Below are 16,388 nucleotides of genomic sequence, written 5' to 3'. Positions count from 1 at the left end.
AGGAGGGCACTTTGCCAATCTGAGTCTGTAAAAACGGCACTAAAGAGAGAATTTTATTAAATCTTATCCACTTACAGAGCACCAAAGAGGGCACACACGTGCTCTTCCTCCACACCATCTCTACCACACATGTGCATACTGCATCTTGCATCCATGCTGTGTTCATTTTTGAGGATGTGCACAGCTGATGTGCCTCAGGAGACGCCTGGCAGCCTTCGGGTGTCCACGTATGAACAGCTAGAATATCTTTGGCCTCATACTCTCTCATTGACCTGAAGACATTGCCAACCTTCAAACCTCGCTCTGCTTCTCACATCCTCTGTTCAAAAAACAAAACACAAAACACACCAGTTTCAATAAAAGTGTGCAAATATATTTCCATTTCTTGTCATACAAACAACAAAGATAAAAAAGTGAATCATAAAAACATTGGAAAAAAAAAAACAAAACACCAGAGACAGAAATTTCAACAATGTACAAATCTCCTGTGTGAACACAGAAGGCAAATCTCCGGCAGATACAGTGCATGTTATGTTAAACATAAATCTTCATCATGTTGTGTTCAGCATGTGAACAACATTAGAAAGTTAATAAAAACTCAATAAACACTCTAACAGGCTGAAACAGCTTCATTTGGTGGGTAAAGGCGAGGATTACTGTGTGAGATTTGACTGAAACTGATGAAGCTTTAGGAGACTGCACTCAAAGATGTAGAAAAAAAATCAAACAAATATAAAAATACAGACATGTCAGTAATAAAAGAACACATCACGGTTAAACACCCTCAAAAATATATTTTAATCCAAAGTTGACCTTTCCTGCCTTCTTGTAACGCTGAAATCACTGGAAAATGTCTTGGCTATATTTAACTGAATGATGCTTTGCAGAGATTCTTTGGGGACAAATGAACAGGATACTTGAAAAATTAAGAAAAAAGTGACAGTGTATACTTTCTATATACATTGTAGATTCCCTTGTAATAATTTATGAAATCATGACACTTTTAAGCAGATTTAAGATTCTCTTACTGAGTAAAAAGAACCAGCTTCATTAAAACTCTGAAATTAAACCCAACAGGCCAGTATTAAACTCTAACCTTGTTTTGAAAACATGATTTTAACTAAAATCTCTGTTGTCTGTCAAACAATTGAGCCTCGCTGGTTTTTCAGGAGTAGTAGTTATAAACAAGTCCATGTTGATGTTCCCATTAGTTTTCCTTTAGGGTGAAATTTAAAGTGTTTTTTGGCTGAGCTCAGTGCTTCTCTAAAGGTCTGGTTGGTTTCCTTTCTCACTACTTCGCTTGTATCTGCCTCTGAAAATCCCCTTTAACCCTCAGAGGTTCCTGGGACCATTTTCTGTACATGCTGTTTTTATTTTCATGCCATTTTGGCTGTGTTGAATGAATAAAGCTCAAATATGCCAGAGGATATTGATTTTAAACACAATTTTGAATAGTTGTATCAGTTTTTTAAATTAGCCTAAAATGGCTAAGCTATGAAAAAACTGACAAATTTGTTCCTTCGGACAAAAACTGCCCCATTAAAAATGCCATTTTTGATCTCACATTTATCTTAACTTAAACTAATGCATTCCTTGATGTTAACATTTAATTCTATACTACTGGCCTACAGTTTTTAATTTTTATATTAGTTAACCAGATGCTGCTACTTTTCCCCCATTCTAACACTTTTTACTGTTTTCTAAAAGGGTACCTTGCTACTGAAATGTTAGTGTGTTAATTTTGATGTTGGATAATGGTGTGTGTGTGTGTGCATGTGCAGGTGTGGGTGGGATGTGTGTGCATGTGTGTGTGTGTCTGCATGTGTCTCTTTCATGTCCAGCTTCATGCACAATCTGTATTTATTCAATAATAAAGACAAGTAACAGCAGTTTACAGCAGTTAAAGGTTTTTTCAATGAAAAAAACTGTGGGATTATGGAACCATACTGGCCTTTAAAGGCTTAAAATTTCCAAAATATCATTAGAATTTGATATGTATATTTCAGGCTGAAGTAGTTTTACAAGACTGACTCTTTTAAAGTGGAAAAAAATACTAATGTATCATATTTTTACAGAAGTTTTGGGGAAGTGGCTGATTTCTGCCCAAGGGAAAAAAAATGTGTTTTTTTCTTAAATCCGACACTACAGAAAAATAAAAATGCATGAAAATCAATGTTGCTGCCACTCATTATCCCATCTCAGGGCCTAATAATTACAATAATAATAAGCAAAAACTAATTGAAATGTATTTTATAGAAATTATTTCAGTTTTTAATTTTTTTTCAAGGAATAAACAGTGAGGTTATGGAACCATACTAGCCTTTAACCCTCAGGCCCTCCTAGAGCCCTTTAGGACTTTTTAATTGTATTTTTTGATCTTACTTTGGCAGTTATCATGCTAAGATGATGATATTTGACAAAGATGTTCATTTTTTTGATGAATTTTTCGAAATTTCATCATCCACGCTGTGTTGACAGAATTTTTCACTGTGTAGTCAAAAAACTCACACTCTCCCTCCTAAAGCCCTTTCAGGCCTCACTGACTACCATTAATACCACTAATTTTCATTCTACTGTCACTGCAATAAGAAATAAGAAATCTTGTTAATTCCTCTGTAATTCTGTCATTCAGAGGTAAAAATATTTGCGCACCAAAAAGTGCTGCCAAATTTCATCATTTTCCATGTTTGCAGAGAGGCATTGTGGGAAATATTTACCTTGTCTGAACTGATAGGATATATCAGTGAGTGTAGGCCAGTGGAATTAATTATTTCAACTAAAACTACTTTGGGTGTTTTCTATGGATGTCAGAGTCTGGTGAAAAATTAAAAATATGAAAATGAATTCACATTTGCTTATACATGATGAGGACTGGAGTTAAGAACCAAAAATTTAAAAAAGTTTTTTCTTTCATGTTTAATATTTCTCAATTATATCAAATGTTCTAAAAGGGCTTTAAGAGGACGAGTGTGACTTTTTTCTTTTAATTTTTTGGTTATTACACAAAACTTAATAGCACGTCAAAATCAGCGTTGCTGCTAATCATTGACATATCCAAGACTGATAATCCCTGCACAAAAAAAAAATCTGCTTCGCATTTTTCAAATAGAAAATAATTCTTTTTTTTTGGCATTATGTAATTAAACTGGCATTTATAGGCTTAAAATTATGAAAAATAGTTCACATCTGCTATAAATGATGAGAACTGGAGTTGAGGACCAAAAAAACAAACAATTTTTTGATTCATTTTTAATACTTTTAAATATATCCAATACCCTAAAAGGGCTTTAAGAGGGAGAGTGCAATTCTTTTAAAGGATGGCCTGAGGATTAAAGGGTTAAAATTTCCATAATTTCATTATCATTTGATATGTATAATTCAGACTGAGTAGTTTTACGACATTGACTCGTTTAAAGTGGAAAAAAATATTAATGTATCATATTTTTACAGCAGTTTTGGGGAGGCGGCTGATTTCTGCCCGAAGGAACAAATTAAGTTGGATTTTAAAGGATCTCCTGAGGGTTAACACTTTAAACACAATAAGCATCCTGATACTGTGATGGCATGTTAGGGACATTTGAAAAAAGAAACTCAAAAAATGTCATGTTGAAAGTTACAGGATAAAATCTGGGATATTCTCTAAGATTTAAAAGACAGAACTGACAGGATTAAAAAAAAACTCTTAATAAAATTCTTTGTTGTTGAAGTGTTGGAAATGTCTGCCTCATTTTATTTTTAGAATGGCTCTAACATGTCATCAGTATGACAGAATCATGGTGCAGACATGAGGAATTTAAAAAAATAAAGACAAACTTTGGCAACAACTGGACCTCTATGACGAGCTTCTTCAAAAACCTGGGCTGAACACCTCAAATCCACTAGAAGAGGCGGTCTGAGGCATAGGAGATGTGAAAGCATCTGTGCTTGTATACTAGGAACCTGTCAGTGAGTAGAGTTTAATAGGCAGTCCTAGACGTCTCCTGTCTCCTCGAAAACTGCTGCAGCACAGACCCTTTTCATCCTCTGGGCTTCATGGTGGATGTGGAAGTAGGAGGAGGGTTGTTGTTGGCATTGTCGTAGCAGGATGGGCTCCACTGTGAGCATAGGGCATACGAGTGGTTGCCATAGTTGTCTCTTCTTCTTGGTAGGTTTGCAAACCAGCATCCTGCATACCGCCACCTACTGTATCAGACTGTGGGGGGGGGTAAAGCAACCACACTGGCACACAGACATAGTAAAAAAACAATGGTGCCTAATGTGGAACCCTCTAGTATAAGAAGAAAATGTATTATATTATCCATATTTGTTTGCTAAATGCACAGTATGTGAGATTCTGCCACCAGGGGGCTCTCAACCAAAACAACAACACAATTTTAGATTTTCCTAAAGAAGACAAAGACCTGCTGTTAGAGAGGATTAGACCAGGACCAGCTCATGCTAAGCCCGGTTAAGAAAATACAGAAACCAGCCAAGAATGTGGATGAAAACTTTGCTGAGTGCTCTTTAAATGATTGTGATCTGTGGTATTTAAGCCCTGTCGAGTCTTTTTCATGAAAGCTGTCCCCTTAATCAGCCCAGTCTGCTGTTTCATAGTCCAGTCCTGACAGTCTAAACCAGTTCACGCTGGTCCAGCAGTCTGGTCTGTTCAGTCCAGTGTGGTCTACGCAGCCACACAGTGGTTTTGTCTGCGGGACATCACGTATCCTCTCCTGCAGACGCAGCGGAACGAGCCTTCAGTGTTCACACAGCGAGCGTTCACGCACGGGAACTCCAGCCGGACGCCGTCTTCGCACTCGTTAATATCTGCGGAGACACACAAACTGCTGTTAGGAAATTTGAGAAGTAGTTTAAGGCACTTACAAGTGGTTTAAGGCACTTACAAGTGGAATAATCACATTTATCCATGTTGGAAACCTGGTGTAACAGTCCAGAGAGGCCACGGTTCAATTCATAGCTTGGTTTTGGGGTTAAGGCTTAGCAGTACGAGTTCGGCTGATCGGTAAAAGAGGAATCTATAGGCCTAAATCTAGATTTCCCTCATTTTGACTTTTAGGATGACAGCTGTGTAGCTAACAGATCGATCTTCTCGTGTTATTTAGAACTACCTGTGATAGGTAGTACAGCCTGTGATGGAGTAAACATGAAAAAAGAGGAAAAATAGACTTAAAAAAGAAGATAAAAAGCAACACAGAAATGAATAGTCTAATATCCACTGAATGATAAAATCAATACCATATCATGATAAAAATAAAAAAGCAATGTGTTTTAAAGCCTTTTTAAAGTAATATATTTATGATTTATGTAGTGTGCTGTGACGCTGTCCCATAGTTGTTAGTAAACAGCTAATTAGAGGCCATACATGGATATGTAGAGGTAGAGAGCACTGGCTAGAGTGTGTTACTGATGCAAAACCCTGACTCGTGTTTGTCATGGAAGACCTAAAGTTAACACAGGATGGAGCGCTGGAATAGCATCACTCAAGTCCTCGACCCTCCCTGCTGTCACATCCGGAGACCTTTTAAAAAACAGCATGGAGAAGTTGGTGAGCTCTTATCACACCTCTGCTACGGCATCTGTAGCTCATTTTTCTTCTTCAATTGTTTTGTTATGCATTCTTCCTTGGTTCTTTGAAAGCAGTTAGAAAACAGTTGAGTATTACTGCGTTACTACGTAGACTGGTTGGTAATACAGTCATGTGTGATTGCTGTTTTTCTCTATTTAGACCATGGACCGAGAAAGAATTCAGATGTTTTTGTCATGGGACTACAATCCGAGACCTTAGGATCATGACAGCTGAAGACGAATACCAAACCTTGCAAAGCAGATGGATACGCCCATTTCCTTGTTTCTCACTGGCGAATCCATCTTGCAAAGCTCCCGTCTTGGGCCCGTTAGAAAGTGACAGGATCAATCAGCGTCGAGGGGCAGTACTTATGGTCCCCGCGGAGTCATGACATAAGCAAGAAGCAACAAGAGACCGGTGCAATTATGGTGGAAGGCATTAGCTTGGATGCTGCTAAAGTGCCAGTTTTATCAGAACTTGATGACATTTCTTCGTTAAAAGAAGAACAAAGACAAGCAATGAGTTGATTTCTTTTCAAAAACAACAAAAGTCGTGTACTGACGTGTCTACAGTCGCCATGGTTTGTGTTATGCAGGTCTCTATGGAGTTTACTCCTCGGCAGCAGCTACGTCACGTGTTTTGTTGCTCTGATTGGCCCGTAAAGATGTGACAGACAGAACGTTCATCCAATCACACTCCGAGTTTTCTCCAAAGGCTCTGCCCTTTGCCAAACGCTGTGTATGAGTGCTTTTCTAGATGGATGTGTGAAACAAATCCTCATGGTGCAACATAAAAGCCTGACAGTCATATTGCAAAACATGAGCTCACAAATTTATGTATGACGACCCCTCCAGAACACTAGGTGTTCCTCTTTTTCTGTCTGCTGGTTTCTTTTTGCTCTCTGGTTGCAGGGTCAGGGGAAAGCGGGGTCAGCGTCATCAGGAGAATGAGCTACACCCGGGCTCGGTGTAGTCTCCCCTTTAAATCTGCCTCCTGGATCAGTGGCTGCTCTCTATCTCCCTCACGGCGGAGCGTGCTTCACGGAGCGGCTGATAATTTCTTTGTTGTGTTGGGAACTGAATTTGGTTGGTGTATTCCTGCCTGTTTGTAAATAAATTGTTGGCTAAATGGCTTCTACCTCGTCTCACCTCCCGTTTATGTTGCAGCCTTGGAGCTGGGTTGTAACATATGACATTGAAGTTATCTGGTGTCTGGTTTAGGTGCTTTCTGTGGGCTGAAGCGCTAAAAAGCTACTGCAGAGCTGCTAACTTCGATTAAATGCGGCTCTATAGTGTGAAACTTCCTCTGTGAACCTATCAGTGTTCTGAGTGAACATAAAGTCCTACATAAATACAAAAATAATTATTTGATCACTGGAGCAGTGTCAGGGTGTTAAAGTCCTGCTCATAGATTTATAGAGGAATGTGAGCAGTGTGCAGGGCAGGCATAAAATACATGATATTTAAAGTAGAAATTATACTCTGTTCCTCAGTTGGTGACTACACTACTGTCTGTGGTTAGTTCAGTGAGAATCTCATGGTGTTTCTGTGCGTACCTATACATGTCATGGAGGTCATATCCAGCTCATATCCTTGGTAGCAGTCACACGTGTAACCCTCGGCAACACGGATACACCTGCCGTTCTCACAGCCGTGCAGTATCCCACAATCTTCTGCTGTACTCAGGCCGGCGTATGACTCATAACGCCCTGAATAAAAACAAGAGCAGATTTGTTGATCCTTCTGGAGGTTTTAAAACATCAAATTAACTTTAAAAGGCAGAATTACATGACTCTGCAAGCAGCACAGAGATTTGAGGGAATATCTGAAACACAACCACTCACTCTCATAAACCCTCCTCGGAGCTCCTCCTCCTCCTCCTCTGCTCCGGTCGGTGAAAGGAGGAAACGGTGGGCCTGGCCTCCATGCTTCCTCCTCCTCTTCCTCCTCCTGTTCTTGGTAGGGAGCTCCAGGCAGTGGGGCGAGGCTGAGTGGAGCGCCGTCAGCCCGGGATGGAGGGGGAGGCCTCGCCCCAAACGCCCTCTCTGTCCGGGGGTCTGGAGGGAGGTGGAAAGGTGGAGATCGGGGCGGGGAGCTGTTGGGGGGACCAAAGTCGCCTTCAGAGTAGTAACCAGTGCTGAGAGACATAAATTTATAACCACTAAAATTAACAAGTACAAAGTAGCAGATACAGCTTGTTAACATTTAAGGCTGGAGATGGACTTCTTTCATACGAGCCAAATATAACCTTTAATAATCTATAAATGAAAGTACATACAGGGCCTGTAAAAAGTATTCACCCCCTTGGATGTTTCACCCTTTTATTGATTTTACAAATCTGTCATGGTCAATAAAATTTGGCTTTTTATTTAAAAAAGAAAAAAAAAACTCTTTACACAGCACTGAGTCTGAGTGGTTAAGTCTCAATCAGGCTCAAACATCTGGACTCTGAGCTCAAGCTCTGTAAGGATCAGGTGTGAACAACCCTCTTCAAGTCTAGCCGCAAATTCTCTGTTGGACTGAGGTCTGGTTTTTGACTCAGCCACTCCAGAACATACACCTTGTTGTCCTTAAACCATTTCTGTGCAGCTTTCACTGTATGCTTCGGCTCATTGTCTTACTGGAAAATAAATCTTCTTCCAAGCCGAAGTTCTCTGTCAAACTGAATAAGATTGTCCTCCAGGATTTTCCTCTATTTTGCCTCATTCATTTTAGCCTCTACCTTCACAAGCCTTCCAGGGCCGGCTGCTGAGAAGCATCCCCACAGCATGATGCTGCCACCACCGTGCTCCACAGTGGGGTTTGTGGTGATGTCAGTGTTTGTCGTCTTGTCTGATGGTCAAAAAGCTCCATTTTGGTCTCACCAGACCACAGACCTTTCTTCCTCTTGACCATGGAGTCTCCCACATGCCTTTTGGTGAACTCTAGTCCAGATTGAATCTGAGTTTTCTTTAACAGTGTCTTTCTCTTTGCCACTCTCCCATAAAATTTTGACTGATGAAGAACCCGGCCAACAGTTGTTGTCTGCAGAGTCTCTCCCATCTCAGCTGCTGAAGCTTGGAACTCCTTCAGAGTAGTCATAGGTGTCTTGGTGTCCTCTCTCACTAGTCTCCTTCTTGCACGCTCACTCAGTTTGTGAGGACGGTCTGATCAAGGCAGATTTACACATGTGACATATTCCCTCATTTCTTCATGATGGATTAAACTGAACTCGGAGGGATGTTCAGAGCTTTGACACTTATTTGACATTACTGATTCTTGATTAATTGACATTACCTTGTAGAAATCTGTTTTTGTTTTGACACTGAAGAGGTTTGACTGTAATTTCTTTTGCAAAAAAGCCAAACAATACAAACCTTGATTGAGTTATAATTTCAATAAAAGGGTAAAACATCCAAGGAGGTGGTACTGTTTTTTTAACTCACAAGATTCAACCAATAATTGCTTAAAATTATTTTAATTATGAATAAATAATTACTTATAATTATATACATTTCTAGATAAAGCCTTAAATAAGGTCATTAATCTGTAATATTTATGTTGTAAATGATTAAATGATTAAAAAACAATTAGAAAAGTCAAAATAACATGAGACCACTTCATCAGGCCAGATTTAAATGACTTCATTTTCAAATATTGATGTATGATTTTAGTCCATGAATAGAGATTTTATTTTGAAGGGGAGCAGCCAGCTGCCTGAAGTAAAATCAGGAATGTAGAGAATTTTGTGATCTGACTTTTGGTGAATAAATGTCTTTAAGAAAGAAAAGGACCATCTAGTTTTAAAATACACCATCAGACACACAAAAACATTGTTACATTTTCTCTCAGATTCCTAAATAATATCTGCCCCATGCTGACCCGTACTCAGGACGGCCAAAGGATCCGTCTGGCAGGCTGAAGGTGGCTGGCGTCCTTCCTCTAAAGCCGGGTCTGCTGCCCCCTCCCGGAGAGTAATCGTCATAATCAGGAGCACCGAAGTCTCTGCCTGGGATCACAGCAGGAGCGAAGGAGTCCGTACTGTAAGGGGGGTAGTATGGAGGAGCTGAGGAGGGAAAGGAAAGGAAGGAAGGAAGGAAGGAAGAAGGGAAAGGATAGGAAAGGAAGGAAGGAATGGAAAGGAAAGGAAAGGAAAGGAAAGAGGACAGAAGTAGAGGGGATTGAATACAAGAGAAGAGAGGAGAAATAAAAGCAGAGATAAAGAGGGTACAAAAGAAGAAAAGAAATGAGATGGCAAAATTGAGAACGCGAGCAAAGATCACACAAGAGAGTGAATATAAGACATGGTTAGGAATGAGGGTGAATTGATAAACAAGAAAGGAAAGGAGACCAAAGGAGGAACTAAATTAATTCAATAATGGAGAAAATGTCCTTTCTGACAATAAGTTATTTAACTTGAAAAAACTTTAAGGGTGTGTATAAAGACATGAATAATTATTAATACTGATTGGTTAATTGAGGGAACCTTTGAGTTAAAGACTCACCTCCTCCTGCTCCTCCTCTTCCTCCACCGCCTCCTCGTCCAGGTCCTGGTCTCACTCCGGTTTCTGGAGCAGAAGTTTCTGGATACGTTTCCGGGAATAGAGGAACAAATGAACTGCACAGGGTGGCGTAGTCATCTGAAGATAGAGAGACAGTGAAAATGGTTTATTTGATGCTTTCTATCTCGTTCATGAACAGATAAAATGTTTTCTGTTATGTGGGGGTGCTTAGATTTTCCATTTCAGTCAGATCCTCAGCGCAGATTTGAGTTCAACTAAACCTCAACAAGGAGGAAAGATAATCAATTTAACGCACTTTTTAAAGCCTTGTTTTTAAAAGTGCTATATAAATAAAGCTATTGTATTAGGTGGGAATTCACGGTCATAAAGGTTATAGTGGAAAGTGTCAGTTATTTTGCTGTCACAAATAATAACGCTATTTCCAAACATCCCATGTTTAAAGACAGCAGGGTGTTTTTATAACTACTCAGGCACGTAAAGAGAGAACAAATGTACCGTTTCCTTTACAGGGCTCACCAACATAACACAAGCTTTAAGTTTTTCACAGTAATGTCAACTATAGACAGGGATCTTTGGTCAGTGAGTGTGTGGGTCTCATTGGCTCTGCCAATAAAGTCAGTAGGAATAGGCAGAAAGCTTGGATTCACTTCAGTTGTTAACCGCCACAAAATCACCTGACACTGCTTAAGAATACATGCATCTGGCTGGGGGTGGGTGCTAATATCCCACCCTGTTGGACATGAAAGGTTGTTTGCAGTCATGTGGTCATGTTGATGTACAAATGCCAGATGGGGGTCAGGAAGTAGGGGACAGCCATTAGGACTGAGAGGGAATGGTTGAAAAGTTAGTGTTTCACTGTGTGATTTTTCCAAAGCTTCACAGATTTACCTGGAATGGAGGTGATCAATATCACAATTTACTCAGTTTTGCAGACCTCCTAGTGCAGGGGTGTCAAACTCAAGGCCTATGGGCCAAATCCAGCCCGTGGTACAGTTACACCTGGCCCACAAGATCATATCCTACTCTTATTATAACTGACCCCAAAAATATGAGGTCTGCACATTTCCTCCAGTATAAACTTAACCTTGATGATATGAAATATCCTTAAATCATCAAAATGTGAATAAAATATAGAGTAAAAATAATGAGATAAAAATAAATGTGTAAAAAGAAATTAATTTGTGTTTTCATTTCATATTTTTAATTTTGCATTGCACAATTATGACTTCAATCATTATTATTTTGACCTTTTACCTTTATTATTTTGAGTTTTTATCTCGTATTTTGACCATTTTAATTTATTTTTACTCTTTATCTCATATTTTGAGCTTTTCAATTTCATTTCTGACTTAATCTAATAATTCGTCTTTTTCAATCTTTAACTTTCACTTTTTATCTCATATTTTGACCTTTAAGGTGCACCATTTTAAATTTCAAGTCTTTTCTTTTTCTTTTTTTGGGCAGTTTTGTGCCTTCATTTGATAGAGGAGGACAGTGGATAGATTAGGAAACAGGGACAAGAGCGGGGTAGAGATATGCAGTAAAGGGCCTCAGGCCCTCCACGTACATGGGGCACGCCTTAGACCAATAGGCCACCTGAGTCCCTTAAGTCATATTTTTGTCTTAAAAGCATGATTGTGACTTTCTTTTTTATATATTTTCCTTTTAAAAGCATTATTTTAAAATCTAATTTTGTGTTTTGAACTTTTAAACTTATAACTCCCAGATTATGAGACTTTTTAATCATTTTGACTTGTCAAATCTCAAAATCATTTATCATAGGTGCTAGTTTGTTCCCCATAATTTATTACTGGTGAAAATGAGGCTAACAATTTGGCTAAATGTGGGCCCTGTTAGGCCCTCATGTTTGACCTTAATACACAACCTGGCCCCTTCTGTGATTGAGTTTGACACCCCTATCCTAGCATCTCACGTCATCTAGCCAGATAAAAGGGGGACAAGAGTTTAGAGGAGTCTCGGACTGAGCTAACAGGCTAGCTGAGTGCCTGGTGATGTACTATTAACAGAATAAACCTTGTGTGGTAAGCAACTGAGTGATGATGTGCCGTTCACAAATGAGCTTGTGCTACTGAACAGCTCTATAATGTGAGCCACAGTAGCTAGCTCCTTTTTTGAGTGGCAGTTTCCTTTCCTCCATCCTTTGCTTTAATTTAATCCACATTTAAAAAGCCAAACCAGTACATACTAGTAATGAAGAGCCGTTTGGGGGCCAGACAACCAGCTCTTCTGAGCTTAGCCAAATGATCTAAACTGAGAAAGATCTCAAAGTGAGTGAGAATGGAGAATAAGACTGAGGAAACACGGGTTGAATCAGAGTTACATGTGACAAAACTGTACAGGACCATCTCATGAAAACAGACCATACCTGAGTGTTGTGTGACACTGCTCACCCAGGCTATAGATGGAGGCGTTTTTAATCCATGCCTGCTGCCGTTTCTCTGTGAGCTTTTCAAACTTTCTTTTCTTGAATGTGTCACTAGTTTTTGGACACACAAGTAGTTTAAGAATGCTTTTATTATGGGGGGCTGGTTAAGCTAAGTTAGTAGCGTAGGAACCTATATACAGCAGCTAGAGTCCTTGATGCACTGGTTGCAGGATTGATTCCCAGTCTCTGCACCATTTGGTGCATGTCCTCCCCTGTCCTCTCCCCCTATATTTCATGTCTCTCTTCAGCTGTCCCATCAGAATAAAGGCAAAAAGCCCCAAATTTATATTTACATTACTCCTGACTATGCATATCACACTTAGCTTAGACTTAGCACAGTCATAAACAGTTAAAAAATGGCCTTTTTGTTGGCATTTCTCTATGCAGAAATCGCTTCTTGCCCCCCATCTGGAGTCCTCTCCAAAGAACTAATCAGGCGCCTTGGACTTCTTTTAATCCTGCTGTGGTATCAAAATAAACACTGATACCATTTGATTTTTACTGGTATCCTAATGAAGTATTTTCAGGCAGTCAGAACTGGCAGTGATGTTTTTATGTCATGTTTAGTATTTACCTGAGTCCGGGGAGGGGCACAGAGCACACTCCATCCCCCAGCCCTCTCCGTACAGACAGCAGCAGTCCATGAAGGTGACCTGAGCCCCCAGCAGAGGACTCTGACACACCAGGTCCGCTGTGACGTGCTGCCAGCACACCGACAGGTTCTCATCTGCAGGAGAAATGACCAGACAGCACAGCAATGTAAGCCCACACCAAGAACTAAACATGGCCAGTCAAAAGCACTTAAAAACTGATGTTTGACAACAAAACAGGAGGTTTGATTTTTATCAGTTTAATTTTGTTTTTTAGCTTGTGTTTCCTGCTGTTGTCTGAATATTTGTTTCCTGAATAACAGGGGAATAATGAATAAAGAGGAATAGGAGTAAAGACTGAATGAAGATTGAACTGGTGATGAGTTCAGGTGTCCTACCTATGGCGAGATGTGACGAGTTGACACAGTTTCGCTGCGTGTCGTCGAGCACCAGAGGATGAGGACAGCTGCAGTAATATGAACCCACTGTGTTGACACAAACTCCTCCAATACAGCTCTCCTCCTCGCACTCATTGTGATCTGAAACAGGGATGGAGGACATCAGAAAGATGGGTTTAGAAAGGTGTAATACAGAAATACTGACAGATCAGAGCTGGAAAACTCAGGTGCTTCTAATCAGAGTCAGAAAAAGCCCGATTATCCAATGGTTCTTAAGATGAGTTCTGTTAAGAGTGATCCCTCCCCCTCTGATCTGCTCCAAAGATGATCTTTCTGCTTTGCTGTGTTTTGTTCCTTAAACGATTAAAAAGCCATAACTTGAGGTATGTTTTTATCCTCAGTTGAAGGAGTGTAAAGAAAGAGCTCTGTGGCTTCAGGTCAAAACTAGAGAGAAGTACAGTGGTCGAATATTGGACTATTGTTGTGTTCCTAAATGTTAAGCTACAGCACAAACTTAAGGTATATGATGTCATTGATATTTCCAGTCACCAGAGGGAGCCATTTGTCCAGTCTGATGGAGACAGTCTGAACAGACTCTAATTCACCTAGAACTGTTTATTTTATAATGCTATGATGCAAAGCTTATTTCAGAAATGCCCTATTCTGTATGTTTTTCTCACTGGCTGTTGGATACGGGCCCTATATAACTTATAAACTGTATGGTTTTTGTATTTTAAGCTTATAAATCCCCAATGATCCAGTCTTTCCAATCTTCCTCCATTCATTTTGATGTTTCACCCAGAAGGCAGCGTGGCCAGCATTGATGGACAAAGTACTCGGATAGATTGATCTCATCATCAAGTGTAATTATAAACAACAAGAAATTCTGACCAATTAAGGAGCATTTTCCTCGATCAACACATTTTGGTCTGCTTGTATATCCCCCTCTCATGACCACAGACCAAACTTGACGTACAATGAAAGAAACTGAGCAAAAGCCTTAGAGGTGCCATAAAATCATGTGTGACCATGTGAGATTTCTCCTTTTTACGGTGTAGACTCTGATTGTTGATGAATGAATCTGTTAATGTGTGCTGACTTGGTCATCTTGTTCTACAAGACACACAATAAAAACAAAAACATTAAATGTGTTATTATTTGTCATCATGTGTGGGCTCGCTCACATTTTTAAAGTCGATTAAGGCGATTAAAAAAAGAAATCTGTATGTTAGGTTTTTATGACAGGACATTTCGTTATGAACCTCCAGGCCAAATCTCATTCATGAAAATATCTCTATGTTTATAAAATTGAGCTTTAAAGTCATGAAAAATGAGGCAGAAAAATCTGCTCTGGGATGGCGTGGGTGTGTCTGTTAGATGAGCTGAAGCCACACCCACTAAAGAGAAATACAAAAATGCTACGACCTGAATGGAGGAATCATTGGCGATCTGTTTATGTCATGACAGACAGTTTAGAGCTAAAAAGTCTCAGTTTGATTTATTAGAGTTATGTGAAGTTAAGTCTCTCTCCCATGAAATTATTTGGGAAGTATGTCTCATCATCAAGTGCTTTTGTTGTGTTCGTGTTGTTCGTACCGACACACTCCAGCAGTGTGCTGTTGTAAACGTATCCACTGGAGCAGTAGCAGTTGTACCCTGGAATGTTGTTGACACAGACTCCATTCTTACACACCTCAGGATGGAAACGCTTACACTCGTCCACGTCTGCAAACACCAGGAACAAAAAAATACAAGCGTTTATCTGCAGTAAGGCTGTCAGAATTATCTGGTTTTTCATAGTTTTTATATCTTGTTTGTGTCACTATACAATATGTTATTTTAAAGATTAGCTCTTAAAAAGTTCCAAAGCTTTGATAAAACACAGCAAGCGTTGATCAAATAAATACAGGTGAACTCCTGCATATTGTCTAAGCTGAACAAATATGGGGGCAATGAAATGGTACCCAACATATCTAAAATCTCCACAGCCAGCAGGAGTTCACATGCACATTTTTGTAACTGAAAATAAGAAACCACCCAGTATTGGGTTTCAAGGACATATTTTAGCTGCCATGTGGTAGGAGTAACTCGTGTACCTCTGTAGCTGAAGGCTCCTGGTCCAGTCGTGACGTATCCTCTCCCACTGGGACACAGAGACAGAAACTCGGCTGTATGGAAACACAGAGACAGCAGACTATTAAATCCATCCAGGCAGGCTTTAGTTTCTAGAACACCACATCTTAAAAGATTGATCAAACTTTCTTTTAATACACTTTCACTGTTGACAAATGCTGTGAGAAGGTGCATTCAAATAGGACATGTTTGCAGTTGGAGATGATTTTGGTGGCTAATTAAGATTCAGTCCTAAGAGAAGAATCAGGGTAAAGCCATTTAGTCCAGTTTTAGTCAATAAAAAGTCCTGATATTTTAAATTCAAAACATTTTCTCTCTGTTCTACTTCTAACAATCCCAGACATAATCAATAACAGCAATATTTTTCGATTATTTGGTGGAAAGCTGAGCCAAGAAATGCCTACATATTGCTGGGAAAACAAATACAACCTCAGCTCCAAAAAAGATGGGCCGCTGTGTAAAATGCACATAAAAACTAAAGTCAATAATTTTCAAATCTCAGAAGCCCTTATTTTATTCACAATACGGAAAAAAACAACACATCAGATGTTGAAATGGACATTTTACCACTTCATGAAAGATATTGGCTCATTTTGAATTTGATATTAGCATCATGTCTTAAAAAAGTCGGGACAGGGCCTTGATTGTGTAGCATCCCCTCTTCTTTTAACAACAGTCTGTAAACGTCTGGGAAGTGAGGAGACCAGCTGCTGGAGTTTTGGGAGAGGAATGTTGTCCCATTCTTGTCTGATGTAGG

The 16,388-nt window shown here is 39.6% G+C and overlaps 1 protein-coding gene across 9 annotated transcripts in view; it reads right to left on the bottom strand.

Annotated features, from left to right (window-relative positions):
• Positions 1 to 351: 351 nt before the first annotated feature.
• LOC121525321 (latent-transforming growth factor beta-binding protein 4) overlaps positions 352 to 16,388 on the bottom strand; it is a 113,985-nt gene continuing 97,948 nt past the window's right edge. For 5 of the 9 annotated variants that reach the window (XM_041811253.1, XM_041811245.1, XM_041811235.1 and 2 more), the window contains 9 exons: positions 15,595 to 15,666; positions 15,095 to 15,223; positions 13,499 to 13,639; positions 13,085 to 13,237; positions 10,047 to 10,181; positions 9,424 to 9,607; positions 7,407 to 7,699; positions 7,119 to 7,271; positions 352 to 4,803 (listed from right to left, as the gene is read on the bottom strand). In XM_041811253.1, the coding sequence (XP_041667187.1) occupies positions 4,661 to 4,803; positions 7,119 to 7,271; positions 7,407 to 7,699; positions 9,424 to 9,607; positions 10,047 to 10,181; positions 13,085 to 13,237; positions 13,499 to 13,639; positions 15,095 to 15,223; positions 15,595 to 15,666 (1,403 nt within the window). In that variant the 3' untranslated portion in view covers positions 352 to 4,660. The other 4 variants (XM_041811273.1, XM_041811292.1, XM_041811281.1 and 1 more) reach the window with 4 other exon arrangements.

The sequence above is a fragment of the Cheilinus undulatus genome, linkage group 2, assembly GCF_018320785.1.
Source record: "Cheilinus undulatus linkage group 2, ASM1832078v1, whole genome shotgun sequence".
Taxonomy (NCBI): domain Eukaryota; kingdom Metazoa; phylum Chordata; class Actinopteri; order Labriformes; family Labridae; genus Cheilinus; species Cheilinus undulatus.
The sequence above is the reverse complement of the archived record's forward strand: the minus strand, read 5'-3'. Positions and strand labels throughout refer to the sequence as shown.